The following is a 15,908-nucleotide window of genomic DNA, read 5'->3' as shown; positions in this document are numbered from 1 at the left end:
TCAGAGATTCTAGTTTGTATGATTTTAATTTGTTTCAGGTGAAAATTAAATGTCTGACATGATCAGGACTTTTGGGTGTGGAATCTCCATTCTTGGAGATCCTCAAAAGCCGTCTGGACGTGGTCCTGGGCAACCTGCTCTAGGTGACCCCGCTTGAGCAGGGGGTTGGACGAGGTGGCCTCCAGCAGTCCCCTCCAACCTCAACCATTCTGTGATTCTGTGATTCTGTGAAATAGAAAAATGTGTATGCAGTGCTTATTGCATGAATAATAAATACACTATTTTCCATAGTTAGGATTGAATCCTGCTTCCAGTTATGTCAGCGGGAATTGCACTATGGACTATGCTATTAAAAAGGTGTTAGAGCTACGTGTGTGTGTTGTGCTAGCGCAGATCTGAATGAAGTTAAAAGATGTACTCACTCCCTAGACGTGTAATGCTTATCATATGGTCAGTCAGTATTTTTTATTTTACTCATTTTTGAATTAATGGACTTCTTAGCAAGCAGAGCTCTTTGCAAATGGTATGAGAAAGACTGCATTCCACAATCACATTGTTAGTAGGCTATAAAAATATTTTTTTTCCTAAAGTTTCTAAATATATGATTGTTGTGGACATGATCCACGATACGTTTCCTTTAGGCCAAACCGGAGTATACGTTTGTGTTCGCGATCATGTCAAAAAAGAGTGCTTTTGTCGCACATCAAAAATAGCGAGCAAGGCTGAGAACGTCATTACATTAGGGAACGGCTCCAGAAGAGGTGTGTGGTGCCTCCTGCTTCTGTTAGTGGAATTTCAGGAAAAAAGAACACCTTAGCACCTCAGAGAATTGGACCCTTTCGCTCTGTCTCCCATCGGGTGTGTGTACGCTATTTGGCATCTGTTCAAGAGGGTTTGACCTACAGTACTGAAACTAATTTGGTAACTCCTCTGTATGGTATTTTGATCCTCACTGTGTGCTGTTGTTCCTTTACCTTCTTTTGTAATACGGAAGAATAATAAAAAAAGCTATCAAGTGTTAAGACTGTAAAAAAATGGTGGCCAATTCTTTCTGTCTTCAGCAAGTGAAACAAATGTAGTGCTGCCAGACATAACGTTAGTAAATTTTTATCCTCTTAAAATAGTGTTTTGGAAAGAGCAGCTTCTTTTTCATCATGGAAATATTAAACAGTAACATGAGTTTGCTCTTTAAGTAATCACTTATCATGAAGTACTTATTTTGGATTTACTTCAAAATCTACATTGTGAGAGAGTAAAATCTATATCCTGAGAGTAAGAGATATAGTACCTAATACTGTTCTGCTGGTTATTTCCAAACAAAAGTACATGCTTTATATGAATTGTAAATATTTGTCGAAACAATTAGATGGTTGCAAATTTTGACCTTGGTAAATAAAGTCGCCAAAATATAATTCTGATGTTCCTTATTTATTTTTGATTAACATGGTACTGCAGTGGTTCTGACCAGATGTGCATACATTGTGTGGTGTCAGGTCTTTTACAGTGGCCAAGAATAAATATTTAGTCTATGAAACAGCACCCAGAGATCTTTTATCTGATGTATCCTTTCAGCAGTCAGAGTACTAAGTTATTTGTGCATAAATTTTAATTATCGCTAAAAACAATTACTGGAGGATACCTTTCATCTTTCTGCAGGTTTTTTTTCCTTTTTAGTTTTCAGTAAGCTGAGCCACTGTTAACTAAAAACATTTTGTGCTCTGCTAGTATTCACCCAGCAGAGGGAGTATCTTTGCCATCTACAGAATTGCAGTAGTGTTACTAAATAGTACTTAAGCTTCTGATAGCTGGAAAAGCATAGAAATAGGGTAGGAGAAAAGTATTTTCAGTTGGTAACATTTCTATGTTTAATTTCATTATTAGGGTCAAGGTTGTTATCATTTCCTCTACTGTTAGTATGGATATCAAAGGCAGAAAACAAAAAATAACACAATTGCAAACACGACACTTGAATAGTAAGTGTATGTCCTTTGGCTCTTAGGTTTATTCTGAAACAGGAGTTAGCTCTCTTTTCCAAGTTTAACAGGCAGACCAAACCTCTACGATGATGACGCAATGGTTTGTCCCTTTAGAAAGTCTACGCGAGTACTATACGTATCACAGTCAGAAAGATGGTAAGTGTAATGCTCACGGGATTCACAGCCTTGTTACTCCACAGAAGTTCAGATTTTATCCATCTTCTGTACTGAGATAAACGGACGTAGATCCCAGGAAATTGTGGTCGGCCACAGCCAACTCCAAAACTAGCAATCCCTATGAGATAGTATCTGTTGGTACTAGGGTGATAGCACGCTAAAGGTCCACCGCTGTCTCCCTATAAGTAAACAATATAAAAAACTAGTAACGTATATTCCCTTCCAGCAGTCAATGTAGAATTAAGTCAGTAATGCATCCACTTTTTTTTAACTCTTTTTTAATCGGCTAAGTTAACTGGACAGTAATAATGACAGTGATACATGGATAGTAGTACACAGACAAATTAAGATAAAATGCGGTGATGCTGGGTGATACTACCTTGACTAGCATACCATGCCTGCGTTAGTTTCAGTCTTTAAAGTTTTGTTGTTGTTTTTCTTTCTGCAGCTTTTTATTCTAAGGCTTGTCTCCCTAAACTTTCTCACTCGCCAGTTAATATGAGAATATATGTCCACACAATGTATAAGTACCAAGAAACACAGTAATGAATACACAACCCTGAATCTTTGACGTATCACCTACTTAAAGAAAAACTGCTGAGGAAAGCAGGAAGTATATCAGACAAGTACTTACGAATATGTTATGTTTTTTAATTATAAATGTCTCCGTATCACAACTGGTGCCCCAGCTTTTGCGTGCTAGTGCTTTTGACCCGAGAACTGTCTTTCCTGAGAAAGAGATGCTGATTGCTCAGCATTTAAATAAAAATCTTGCCATATCACTGAACCATGTCACTTACCAATGCTGCTGCTCTTTGAGAAGCATAAAAACAGACAAGAAGCTTGTGCTTCACACACACTGCGTGTGTACAGTGATACGTGTGTGAGTATCCCTACATATGTTTGTGTAATGTTGTATCATTTATTGACATCTTTGTGGCAAGTGTTGTATAAATACAAAATACAAATGTGTTTGCGGTCTTTCTCCTTTAACTTACTCTTGTCTTCTTCCAAGTATCACTGAATTCTATGTTTTTGAGATGTGTCTTTTCTTTGGAATCACCATCTTGCCTCTCTCTCTATTTATGATGTTTCTTTTGCAGTTTGACGTGTTTTCTTTTTAGTGTTTGTGCCGTTTTAATTAATTATACTGTAAATGCTGCTCATCATGATGCCCCTGAGACTCTGGCTTGGGGGTTTCCATAGTGGCAGGTTGGGCACGGTGTTCATTCTTACCTGACAGGTGTCGGTGCCTCCTGATAGAGAGCCAGCACAAATCATGTTGTCGTTAACCAGACCTCCATACGCATCGGAACTGTTACAGATGCTAGAAGGAATGATTTCCACTTGTGCTTCTTGTAACACGGCCGAAGTTTTACCTTTAATGGAGGACAGCATATAGAAAGGTAAAATATTTATGCTGTTTGTGTAGCAATTCTTACTGTGCTCTTTTTTTCCTGTCTAGCTAGCTTAAGCACGTTTCTGTACGTGTTTAGGCATGTACGTAATATAGATTGTGCCTACTTCTAATGGATTTAAACTTAAGTGGGATAAGGATTTGCAGACTTGGATTTGATGTAGTTTTTGCAATTCTTATTCTGAAGAAGCATCGATAACAATACTGCTCGCTAGCCTTGCTCGAAATGTCAGAGGTGACTTATCAAACAAGCTTATATGATCCCCAGCTGTCCTTGAAATTTCCACACAAGAAAGATGCACACCACCAACTGACATCATACCAAGTTTGTGCTCATTGTGATTAAAGAGAGAATTTGAGGGAGTGCAGCCATTTGTAAAATATATGGGGACCCCTACGCTCACAATGCACGGCATCAGAATTGTTGTTTTTCAATAAAGCTATTTCTAGCAGACAAGATTGAGTAGCAGTACCATGAATCTGAAAGTCAGGCCAGTTTATTTTCCTTTTTTTCGTGTTACACTTGGAAGAAACATATAGAAAACGTATGCCTTTGGTTACATCTGTGTAGATCTGCCTTCAATGGAAAAAATACTGAAAGCAGATACTCATTTGTGGAAGGATTTAATGATGATGTGCGATGAGACTATAACCTGAAAAAATTCAATTCTCTCTCAGTGAGCTTGAGGGACTGGAACCCGATACTAGTTATATAGCTTATAACTTGATCAACAGCACAAGCAAATTTTTACCTTTTTCTGCTGTATGTCCCCAGCCACTAATAAAGCATTCTGTTTCATTGTCAATGTATGGGTAAAGGTGTGCAGGAGGCAAGCAGATAGGCTGAATATAGTCACTGTAGCGTACTGCGGAATCAAGTTCAAGTAATGCAATATCATTTTCAAATGTTTCTCTCTCGAATTCTGGGTGCACAGTGATGTTTCTAATATTTCTTATTGCTGCGTGTTTGCCACGTTTCCAAAGGTTACGCACGCCCAAAACAGCTCTCCAGCGATATGGGTCCCTAAGAGAGAATTCAATACGTTTCTTGATGGCATTGTTTTAACCGATTGTTTTACTGTTGGCTTATGCAGCTTTAGGAATATACATTGAAAATTCTGTAGCAAATACTTTCTGGAACATATTTGGCCAATTACCATTTTGTCTGTTTTGAACACTCGGTTTGCCTTATGGTGGTTATGGCTGTTAAGGCGAATTCCAATTAATGATTTAAGCTGATACTCAGATTTTGCTTCCCACCTCATCTCAGCAGAGGCCACCCAGGAGATATTCTTTTGAAAAAGATAAAAACATGGATTTATTTTGCAGAAGGGAAGGAGTCTTGTACCCACAGTGCTTATAAAGACTGTGCTTGTACCTAGATTTGGGAAATCCATTAACTAGAAGTTACAAATAATTAACATCAACTTAAATTTAGAAGTAGGGCTGGAGTCATTCAGACTTAATTTCTATTCAAGTATGTTGGAAAAAATCTTCACTGATATTGAGAATTGAATTTGCCTGTGATGAGCGAAGGCCAGGCTGTAAAATTCAGATTAATCTCCAAAATTCTCCAGAGTGTAAGGTAAAAATTAAATTGATCATTTGCGATATAATGCCTCTCTAAATTAATGTTTGTAAAAGTGCATTTAAAGAAACAAGGAGCTGATCTAACAAAGTCCTGATAAATTATAAAATTCCAAAGTTCAGAGATTTTTACGGTTCAGTTTCCCTCAGGTCATGGTTATGTCAACACAGTTGATGTGAACTTGCATGAACTAGTGTGCAGATTTTGCAACTATCTTAAAGACCACAGAAAAGACCAGTGATCAAATAGCTGAAATGCCACAGAATTGCTGTAAGTACAATTAAAAAGCCTGTTCTAAGGAGTGTTTTTACCATATTGTCAAAAAAAAAAAGTAGTTAAGTGCCAAATTGTTGGTTCTATTAAACAGGAAAAAATTGAAATACTGTTAAAACTAATGAATTTTAATGTTTCTAATCTAAATATTGCAACATTTTCTTTTTGCAGTGAGTTATACTAGTTTAGAAAAATCTATTAATGAGAAAAATTAGAGCTCCATGAAAAAAAAAAAGCCCCCAACCTAACAAAAATGTCACCTAGATCAAAACCAAACGACCCTGTATTAAAAATAAGAAAGGTTGTTCTGGGCCAAGCCAGAAGTGCGCATCCAATGTTGCTTTATAAAGATGTGACTTTGCATCTTGTGCTGGGCTGGCGGCCGTCGCCTCGCACGACCGTTAGAGCCAAGGTGACAAAGGGGACGGTCTTTGGTCCCTCCGTGTCGGCAACAGGAGCTGCGCAGTTTGGGCCTGCACTATGAGAGCTCGGTCCGTCTATGTCCCATTAACGTGCCTTTTGTTCAGAGATACCACAGGGGATGCTTTGCTGACCCGCTATTCCCTCCTCACGCTTAATAAAGAGGCATGAGCGTGAATACGTACATCCTTCCTGTAACGCAGTGGCCGGCGGTAAGTACTGAATTCTCATTGACTAGAACTCCACCACAAACGTGTGCAAATTGTCCACCAGCTTGGTGGGTCTGGAGGCTGACCGACCACGGCCACGCTCCCGCTCGGGCGTCGTGTCCGCCTACGATCCGGGATCCCGAGATGCTGTCTAGGAGCGGCCGTTGTCCGCACTCTGCAAAACAGAACAGTCGGTTGTATCGTTCGAACTGGGAAACGGGACTTTGGGTGCACTGGCAGCATTTTGGGTTGGTTTTTTTTTTTTTAGTGTACAGTGTTACTTGCTGTGGGATTTTTGATGTTTGCAGCTGGAGCCCGGCTCCTGGAGATCCCGGGGCTGTTGTATGCAATGTGTGTATTTCAGCTGGTTAGATACGTATTTCTTGTGTAAGGATTTACTGCGTACACTGAGGGTAAGCGGGTTCCAGTCGCTGCTGCTTTATGAATTCCTCAGATTTAGGTGTAGATAAAGCTTTTCCCTGCGTCTGTGGGGAGCCGTGGGGGGACACAACCCGTCCCCCTTCCCCCCCGCCCTCTCAGGCCCATAAACCGCCCGCCGCGGCCCTTCCCACACCCGCTGCTCCGGTGCAGCCGCGGTACCCTCAGTGGAAGCCGGCGGGGCGGCCAGCCCCGGCAGGGTGCCCGCCAGGAGCGGCAGCAGCAGCAGCAGGGCGGCGGCGGGCCGGCCCCGCCGCATCCTCCGTCGAGGGGACAAAATGGCGGCGGGGCCGGGCGCGCGGGGGCGCCGCCAACGGCCGCTGAGGCGGCGGCTGCTCCTGGCTGAGCCCCGGCACCTCCCAGAGAAACTTCCCGAGCGCGGAACGAATCTTAAACACGAATCTTTTAATGCTCCGGTGGCGAACGGTGTTAGAACCGATTACCGCGCAGGGGCGGGCAGGCAGCCAAGTGACCGAGAGGCTTTGGTAAGCGTTAGGCGGGGAGGCAGGGTGTGTGCCTGCCTCCCTCCCACCCCCCGCCTTTTGTAAATTAATCCTTGCGGCTGAGCAGAGGTGAGGAGTTAAGGGTTTGCGTCTGACTGCTTGTTCTGTGGGGCTGGGGCCGAGCGTGAGAGGAGGGGAGCGGGTCGAGCGGCTCACCGAGCCCCGCTGCTTCCCAGCGTGGGGAACCCCTGGGGGAATCCCTTCCCGGAGTTAACCAGACGTAGGCAGACGTTTCCTTGCGTTAATACATCTTTTTTCTGCCTGCTGGGCTGTTTTGCATTCTCCTGCAGCCTCCTCCGGGGATCCTCCACGGCTGCGCTGGGGTGCGGTGAGGCGCAGTCAGCAGCACGAGGGCTTCAAAGATGTTTAGAAAACTGGCCCCCTCTTCTCCTTTGATGCTTGAATCAGAAACTTAATCAAAGTCCTTTACCGTGTTACCTAGATTCGGACGTCGGGATTAGCCTATGCTGTGTTGTTTGCGTTGATTATGTCAAGGGATTTGCGGGGGGGGCAGGGGAGAAGGCCCGGCATGGCGCTGTGTTACTTCACAGCGTACCCGATGATGTGAGGCTGAATGGGCGTCCAGGGCAGCACTATGCTTATGTGTTGTAATTTCAGCTCCGAGAAGTTGGCCTGTTCGAGATTCTTCCATATCTTTCTCGTTAGGCAGCATCCATCAAAGACGAGTTTCCAAGTCGGGTAGCAGATCTGCTGCCAAAAATACTTCCAGCTGGAATGATCAGCGGCCACGTGCTCTAAGAAATAGAAAACGCCTCCCTGGGAAAAACAAAGTTGTCTTACAGAGCCGCAGCAGGCGCTGGGGTTACACCGAACTTCTCCCTCCATCCCACCTCCTCTCACACAGACCAGCGCGTGTGCAGTTTGCTCGCTCATCAGTATTCTCCCACCCCTTCCCTGCCCGCTTTTTGCTTTTGTGGTGTCAGTTGGAATTAAAGTAAGCCGGAAACTCGCAGAGATTCACAATGCCTACTCAAAAAGCGTGAAGGACGTACTTATTTGATCCCTCTTTTATTAGAGCAATAGTTTGTCGTCTTTTTGTTTCAATTACAGTTGCTAGCATGTCCTTTTTTTTGAAGGAAACTAAAAGATGTATAAATCCTACTCAAACTCATCAGTTTTTGACAACCCAGATGATTGTCTTGAAAATGCCATTTTAAAGGCTGAAAGTCTATTGCAAAAATACCCCAACAAAACAGCTTTTTTTAATCTTTAGCTTGATTAGTATACTACAGGGAATGAAGGCATTTAATTAGACTGTTCTAGTCATACAGGTAGATCAGCCCCACTTCTAAGAGGCTAAACCAGTTTATTTAAAATGCAGACTTTCAGTCTTGATCAGAGAGCTTCCCACGCAAAGAAGTGGTGTGCGTGGGGAGAGACAACACCACAGGAACCAGTTCTGCTTTAAATGATATACGGTAATTACTTATAAAATTAGTGGCAGTTCTAGTTCCCGGACTATGTTACTTTGTTACTTTTAGGGTTTTACTTTTAGGAATAGCACAGACTGACCAGCATGTTGCTGCTGCTTTGCACCACTTAGCAGTGCAGAGTGGTGGTAAATCTGATTTAACTAGGGAAATAAACTGGGTCTGGTTTGTAAGCTCAAAAACAACTTTTTTTTTCTTTTTTTTTCTTTTCTTTTGGTGCAGTGCCTCTGGAATAGAGGCTAAAGGTAATAACAAAAGTTTTTATTCAGATACTCACTGGTCTGAGCACTCGCAGTACCTCCTTCAGGGTGCCGTCCACATTGCGCACAGAGCAGAGGACCAAGGTGCAGACGACGGCGTCCACAGAACCGCTGGGCACCTGGTGCAGGTCTTCTCCGGCAGCTACTAGGAAACGCTCGTAGTGGACGTGCTGGTTCTTGTTCATGCTTCTCGAAAGGCCTTGCTGGAAGTTGGGGTTTATGTCTGTGCATGTGACTTTGCAGCCTGGTGGGTAGAACTGGAAGTTAGCACCGCAGCCGGTCCCGATCTCCAGCAGCTTCAGCTCTCCTGAGGGGCTCGTGAAGTCAGGTAGATTACGAAATAGCTCCTGTTTCTGCTTCTTTGTTTTCCTCTGGTGAATTGCAGAAAGCTTCTCTAAGAAGAAAGGAAAAAATATCTTCTTACAGAAAGGCTCCCATATGCCCAGGAACGACAGCAGGTAGATGGGCATGGCAAGCAGCGCGAGGCAGGCCCGGAAGAAGAGGATGCTGGCCTCTGTCATCTCCAGCGTGGGGCAGAGGGTCCGTTCTGAACAAAACTAGTTCTTCTGTGTAGTGGAGCCCTTGAAATTCAGACCGAGCTGCATTCACGTACTTGCCGTGTTCCTCTCGAAGTATATTCGGCTCCTTGGATTGATCTGGTAGACGTTTCTCTAAAGCTGATTTTAGAGTCCGGTCACAGGCAAGGAAGGGAGAAAGAGGACTGCACACCCGACAGTTGCCGTAGCGTCCCAGCTCTGGCGGAAGAGGAGCTGCCAGTCTGTTGCGTAACCCGGCTAAACTGGGCAGTACAACTTTGTACGTAACCACTAGCCAAAAGTCATAAGATGCCCTAATCTGGTGTTCAGCAGTTTCAGGTTACAGTGCCTATCTCTTAAAGGCATTGCATGTTGTTTTAGTGAGCTGAAGGAAATTAATCTGAACTCTGGATTTGCTGTAGGCGTTTCGTTAGGAGTTTGATAAACATTTCATTTAAAACGCATTTGTTTAAGAATTAATTTACCACCCTGTTGTAAGTAGCTGGGTGAGCTAGTCAGCTACTTGCTCTGTGCTTTCTCTGCAACAGCAATTTCCAGTCTTTCCACTTTGTGGACACCTACAATACTTTGGTATGCGCATATGGGCTCCTTTGCAGAGAATGAGCTTGCTTTTCTTAGTTATCTTTCAGACCTTTGATGGGAATCATGGAACAGAGATAAAACAATTTATTAATTCAATAATCGCTGCATACAGTATATGGCTTGGTTTTATTAACTTCATAAGCTTGAGTCAACAATGAGCTGTCCATTCTGTGCTAAATGCCTTCTGTAAAACTTTTTCAACTTTGCAGTCGCCAGTACTTTTTCAAAGGACTCGGTAGCAATGTAGACTTGGTAGCATTTAATGGCCCTGCTCCAGGTGAGCCTAGTGTAGGGAAAGGAGGACTTCAGGTCCCTAATAAAGGCAGTTAAATTGTGAACTGCATTGGAGAATTTTGTTTTCCTGTTGAATGATAGGTAGTCCCGTTGTCCGATGTGTTGCCTCCTCCCTCTAGTGGTAATAAACATAAAATCTAGCATACGTCGGCATCATTATTAGACTGCTTTATTAACGAACTCTATTATCATACCTTCATACCTCCACCTTGTGGCAACTACATTAGAGAAACAAATTTGAACAAGGGGAATTACTTTCTCTGTAGACTAGTTGGATGTGTATGGAGCACAAAACAGAGACAATAATGCATTATTTTCTTATAAATATAATCTGTACCAGGTTTTAATTCCTTGCTGCTATACTGCAGGAAATCACAGAAAAGGTTAAACAGTGGCCAAGAGAGCAGCCCCTTCTCTTGGTGTCCTAGGGGACAACTAGAAAACATTTCTAATGAAACTCCTGGCTTTTAAAAGAGACCTCTTTAAGGTATGATCTAGATTGGAGGGAGAGTAGAAAATGAAGAGTTTGAGCATAGGTAAAACATGTTAATAGAGCATGACAAAAGGGCTCTACGGACCCGGCTGATCTAGTAACAGCATTTTACAGCGGAGATGAGGTTTCTGCCATCTGATTTAACAAATGCCAGTTTTCTCCCAGTATAAAGAGAAGTTCTGTTTTTTGCTTTGTAGGTGGCTGTTTCAAGCTAAGTCTGCGCTGATAGCATTAGCATCTAGCGGCCAGCGAGAACTATGCCTAGTGAACTGGTGTTGTAATGAGCGCTTCCCTGAATAAACGAAAGTCCTTTCAGCGAGGACTGCAGTGGCACGGGCAAACGAATGCCTGCTCGTAAATATATTCCATAATGGGAAGACTGAAATAAAGATGCTCGTACTGATGCCATATCTATTATGCATATGTCCTGTATCAGAAACGTTAGAGGCTGGGCATTATTCTCTGCCCTTAGAAACACGTTAGCTCTCTGTACTTGCTTGCATGTTATCTTCCGTTCCCTTTCTTCCCTCTCCCCCTTCTCAACTCTCTAAGATGCTGACTCCTCCTTTATTATGTATTGGACTGAAACGCGTTGTCTAGACTTCTTTCCAGTTTGCCTGGTGCCTGTGCGGCAGCTCTATTTCACAGCTCTATCCAGAAAGCCTATCTAACAAATGGAAGAATGTGATTCCGGGTTTGAAAGTGCTGTGGCTGCTCAGGAAGTTTCCCATACTTTTATTCTGGGTAGCCAGCTGCTGTAGGTGGGCTGACTGTAAGGGTGAAAAACCTTCTATAAAGCACGAAAGGAGTACTGAAGGGAGGTCCTGTGTCCCGCAGTGCTCGTGGTCATTTATTTTACTGCATACCCAATGATATGAGGACTAGTAGGAATCCAGTGAGGTGTGACACGAATGCACCTCAAATTCAGTTCTGAGAAATTAGTTTTCTCCAGCTCCTTCTGTGTCTCTCTGCTCAAGGAACACCCATCTCCAAAATACTTCCAGACTGGGTCACAGACCTTTTGCCAAAAGTAGGTCCAACTGGAGTGATCTGCAGCCACATGCTCCAAGAAGTAGAAAGCTCCACCCTGGAAAACAGTGCCATAAAAAAAAATTTAAAAGGACTTAGGGCTGTTCACCTCTGTATGCAGAATTTTATCTTTTGCATATTGGTAAACACGCTGCCTTGTATCACCTCTCTGAAGACCAGACTCCTTTCCTAGATGTCATGCATGCCAGAGTCATGTTTGGTTTGAACTGTGAAGTCTCTAAAATTGCCTCCCATTCATTCAGTTTTTGTGGAAGATGGTGCTTATTCCTGGATGACTACACGTTTACTGACAGGCGCAACTTAGGATCGTGCAAGAGGCAGCGCGGTCTGATGGCAGGAGCTTCCACCGCCAGGTTTCTGTCTCTGCCTTGGATGGTCTTGGACAAACCACTTCAATTTCCTCGTGTTTCAGTTTTTCTCATCTGAGAAATGTGAATAAACGATTTGCTTACCCTACATACCAGCAAGGAAAAGAGTTTATTTCTTAATGTTTATAAAACATGTGAGATAGCTTTAGCAAGCAGCAACCTAGCGTCCCAGGCTACAGTCAGCGTATGTAGTGTGTAATAGTTTTGTCATTGTCAGTCTGGTGAACCCTATCGATGTTTAATTGTGTCTTTGACCACATCTGTTCAATGTCTTTCCGTGTTTATAAATAATGGATAAAAAGCAAATCTAGTATTGTACGCAAACCTTTCCCATAAAACTCGTTCACTGGAGCCAAACGGAGGAGTCAAGCGTTCAGTCAGCTGATGTTTCCTTCCTCTTCTTAGTGGAGTGTTTCGGGTATGATCTTACTCCCTCTTCCCTAGTTTTGCTTTGTAAGATTGCCTCGAGGAATTAATTAGGTTTTCAGCCACATGCAGGGCTGAAGTCTCATTTACACATGGAAGCTCTGGCCAGTTACACAGATTTAGCTCACCTGTGCGGACAGGATTTGTGTTAATTTAAACTCTTCCCCAGTTATTGTAACTGGAGAAAAAAGTATTGGAAGAGAGAGATGTGAATGTGGCATTTTACAAGTGTCACCTTAGGTTATAATGAAAATACCTGTTTAGGTGGACAAGTTTTAAAGATAAGAGAGAGAATCGCTAGAGAATACACACGGCAACGGAAATTGTTAATAATTTACCCGTGGTACAATGCACATCCCTTCCTGCTTCCCTGCCCTTAGCCCACCATTGTACTGCAGTAATCCTGCTTGTCCAGTACTGCTCTGCTCCTCCTCCTCCTCCTCCTCGCTCCCAGCACCTCCTCGGCTTTTTTTGGGGGGTTGTTTTTGTGTTTTTCTTCTTTTCTTTTTCCTTCTGAAACAGCTTTGGCCTTGGAGTTTTTGCAGGTTGCCCAGCTGCAAGTGCAGGAGCCAGGCTGCCCGGATTGAGCAGCTGTGTCTCACTTGCCCGGGCAACGGGCACCACGGCGCAGGTGCCCCGGACCCTGCGCTGCCTGGCAGCACACCGGTCCTGCCGAGGAGGGAGCGGGGAAGCAGGCTGAGCTGGTTCTTTCATCTGCAGGTGAAGCAGCGCCAAAGAAAATGACTTGTGAGTGGCTAAGTGGGTATGATGGTTGATGTTAAACTCTTTCTTGGCCTGGTGCGGGTGACTGCATTCATCCTGAATGTAGGTCAGTACGGACAACTCTGCTTACTGCGACACAAATCGGCATCCCCAGTCTCCCTCGCGCTGCCCCAGCTTACCAGCCTGAGCACTCGCAAAACCTCCGTCAGGACTTTCTTGATGTTGGTCACAGAGCACAGCACCAAGGTGCACACCACCACGTCCACGGTGCCGTCCGGTATTTGGTGCAGATCCTCGCCAGAAGCGACCACCAAATGTTCAAGCTTCAGGTGCCGGTTCTCCGAGAGGCTCTTGAGGAGGAACTTTCTGAAGTTGGGATTAGGGTCGGTGCAGGTCAGCCGGCAGCCCGGTGGGTAGAACTGGAAATTGGTGCCGGTGCCCGTGCCGATTTCCAGCAAGATGAGCTGGCCCGAAGGGCCCGCAAATTTTCTTAGGTTGCCGAACAGCTCCTGTTTCTGCTTGTAGACCTTGTGGTTGTAGACGGGCGCCACCTTGGCCATGACGTACGGGAAGAGTTTCTTATAGAAGGAGTCCCACAAGCCCAGGCAGGCGAGCACATGGATGGGCAAGAGGAGGAGCTGGACGCACCGCCGGAGGACGGAGACGAGCACCATCCCCGCCGGCGGCAGGCGCGCCCCGCTGCCGGGGCCGCCCCGGACCCGGATGTGTCCGTCCGTCCGTCGGCCGGGCGCCGAGCGCCCTCTTAAAGCGGCAGCGCTGCGGTCGTGCCGGGAGCGCCGGCGGGGCGGGGGAGAGCCAGCCCTGCCAGCGGGCACGTGTGAGTTGTTCTGCATTTATTGCCTGTTTAACTGGATCGAATCGGAAAGCCCGGATCCTGCCTGCTTGGAGCCCGCTGTCTGGGAGAAACAACGGCTCCAAACCCCACGAGTGTTTTCCTTACCACGTCGGTGCGTGCTGTCTCACCGCACCTCTGCCGGGCCCCCGAGCCGCTGCAACTCGCAGGTCTGGGGACCAGCTCATCTACAGGCGATACAGAGCTTGCTTAAGAACATCCTACACCTGTATAGCAAAAGGATCGCACCCATCATATAGCAGCAGTCTTTTCCACTATAGCAGTCTGGCTACCCATGTAACAACCTGTTTAAATTACAGAGTCATTCCAGCTACTAAACTTTGTTTAGCTTCACTTGGCCTGCCTCTTACAGCAAAGATACACAGTCACCTGGGTGTCATTACAGAAGCGCAGGCACCCCTGCGCTTTGCAGAGGCGTGTGTACGACAAACCCCTGCCCACGAGCCCAGGAACGGAGGAGGCAATTCAGAGGTCGCTATCCAAAGGTGAAGGGAGAAGTGAGGGCTGTAATGATGAAATAAGGAAAAAGCAGTATCCTTAAAAAGCAATTTTTTTTTTTTGTACTGAGCAGCTGTGTGCTCCTTAAAAAGACAGCACAGTGCCAGGTAGTTATTGTTCAGAATTACTGAATTATCTTAGTTCTGTTGCTTAAGTTCTGGGTAGTTTTGTTCTCTTTTAACCCAATGGTTTTATGGTTTTTATTAGCTTTACTGTTCTGATTACAGGCAAGCAAAACCATTAGCTGGAGTTGTAATATTTATCTGCTTTACACGGCAGCATTATTTTGGAAATACTTTTGGAGTATGTGCATTTTCTGAGGATTCCCCTTCACCCTGGATCGGGATAACGAATTAGATGGCTCTGACGGCCGATCAGAAGGGTGGATGGGGCAGTCTGCGGAAGTATAACTCTGTACAGGGATTGTGCGGAACTTCATGCCTCTTATCTGGGATAGAGCCTCTCCTAGGCTGTGCCAGGATCGCTTAGGTCAATTAGGAACTTTTTGTTTTGTTTTGTTATCACTATTCAACCTCTGAGGGCATTGACCTATTTATTTCTTTAAGCGCCTTGCTTTAAGATACCTTATACAAACTGTAATAACACCCTTGGGGCCCCAGAATGTCCTTGAAGTATTTCTGGTGCGTGGCCCGCCCCAAAGGGACCCGTGTGCCCACAGTTCCCAGCAGCTCTGTGGGTGCCCTAGTTGGACGCCCGGGTGTGCTCCTGCGTTTCCATCCGGGGGCCGGCTCGCCTTGCTGCCTGCCCGGTCCCTTCTGCCAGCGCCGGCAGCTTTGCCTGGGTGCTCAAAGCTGCTGGCACCATTAGCTATGTAGAGGAGGTATTTTTTCTTATGTTATGTCACTTAACTTCCATGTTTGGACACTTAAACACTCATATTTGGGAGATGTTTCTCAGCAGTTTGTTATCAGTGGATTTTTTTTCTATATTTCAGTGTTTTTATTTCCACTTACTTCACATCTGCCTCAAATTTAAGCCTTAGTGAGAACCATGCTACGGAAGGTCCAGTTTGGACTAAAAATTTCTCAGAATCTGTAGCTTTCTGAAGCAGCTTATTTAATGTGTGCGTAAGTGCTTTTGATTAGTTATGGCTTGAGATATCTACATTTTTTAGGTTGCGTCTGCCCTTGTGTTACAGTAGGGTAGTGCCATAAAAGTCAGCGATGTAAAGTGAGGGCAGATTTAGTTCCTGTGTCATTTCTAAAGCAAGATAAATGAGTTCTCCAGCACAGTGCTGTGCCCTGCTAGCTTGTCTGCTCAGCACACAACTCCTAAAGCTCTGCTCAGAGGACAAAGATTTAAAATTCTGT

The 15,908-nt window shown here is 44.6% G+C and overlaps 3 protein-coding genes across 3 annotated transcripts; all 3 read right to left on the bottom strand.

Annotated features, from left to right (window-relative positions):
• Positions 1–1,968: 1,968 nt before the first annotated feature.
• TMPRSS12 (transmembrane serine protease 12) lies at positions 1,969–6,757 on the bottom strand. Its single transcript, XM_075133677.1, has 5 exons — positions 6,661–6,757; positions 6,037–6,235; positions 4,323–4,594; positions 3,390–3,532; positions 1,969–2,332 (listed from the first exon to the last, which is right to left on the bottom strand). Exons 1-5 carry the CDS (start codon positions 6,755–6,757, stop codon positions 2,096–2,098), a joined length of 948 nt encoding a protein of 315 aa, XP_074989778.1. The 3' UTR covers positions 1,969–2,095.
• A 131-nt stretch (positions 6,758–6,888) lies between these two features.
• On the bottom strand, positions 6,889–9,233 carry LOC142073657 (thiol S-methyltransferase TMT1A-like). Its single transcript, XM_075133675.1, has 2 exons — positions 8,730–9,233; positions 6,889–7,778 (listed from the first exon to the last, which is right to left on the bottom strand). Exons 1-2 carry the CDS (start codon positions 9,231–9,233, stop codon positions 7,542–7,544), a joined length of 741 nt encoding a protein of 246 aa, XP_074989776.1. The 3' UTR covers positions 6,889–7,541.
• Positions 9,234–9,920: 687 nt separating this feature from the next.
• LOC142073658 (thiol S-methyltransferase TMT1A-like) lies at positions 9,921–13,945 on the bottom strand. Its single transcript, XM_075133676.1, has 2 exons — positions 13,385–13,945; positions 9,921–11,725 (listed from the first exon to the last, which is right to left on the bottom strand). Exons 1-2 carry the CDS (start codon positions 13,877–13,879, stop codon positions 11,489–11,491), a joined length of 732 nt encoding a protein of 243 aa, XP_074989777.1. The 5' UTR covers positions 13,880–13,945; the 3' UTR covers positions 9,921–11,488.
• Between the last annotated feature and the right edge of the window lie 1,963 nt (positions 13,946–15,908).

The sequence above is a fragment of the Calonectris borealis genome, chromosome 30, assembly GCF_964195595.1.
Source record: "Calonectris borealis chromosome 30, bCalBor7.hap1.2, whole genome shotgun sequence".
Taxonomy (NCBI): Eukaryota; Metazoa; Chordata; class Aves; order Procellariiformes; family Procellariidae; genus Calonectris; species Calonectris borealis.
The sequence above is the reverse complement of the archived record's forward strand: the minus strand, read 5'-3'. Positions and strand labels throughout refer to the sequence as shown.

Coding starts and splice junctions, on each gene's coding strand:
- TMPRSS12 (XM_075133677.1), bottom strand. CDS start 6,757: ATGCGGCGGGGCCGGCCCGCCGCCGCCCTGCTGCTGCTGCTGCCGCTC. Junction 4,595..6,036: donor CACTGCGTTACAGGAAGGAT/GTACGTATTCAC, acceptor ATTCTCTCTTAG/GGACCCATATCGCTGGAGAG. Junction 3,533..4,322: donor GGGACATACAGCAGAAAAAG/GTAAAAATTTGC, acceptor CCTCCATTAAAG/GTAAAACTTCGGCCGTGTTA.
- LOC142073657 (XM_075133675.1), bottom strand. CDS start 9,233: ATGACAGAGGCCAGCATCCTCTTCTTCCGGGCCTGCCTCGCGCTGCTT. Junction 7,779..8,729: donor TACTGCGAGTGCTCAGACCA/GTGAGTATCTGA, acceptor TGTTTTTCCCAG/GGAGGCGTTTTCTATTTCTT.
- LOC142073658 (XM_075133676.1), bottom strand. CDS start 13,879: ATGGTGCTCGTCTCCGTCCTCCGGCGGTGCGTCCAGCTCCTCCTCTTG. Junction 11,726..13,384: donor TTTTGCGAGTGCTCAGGCTG/GTAAGCTGGGGC, acceptor ACTGTTTTCCAG/GGTGGAGCTTTCTACTTCTT.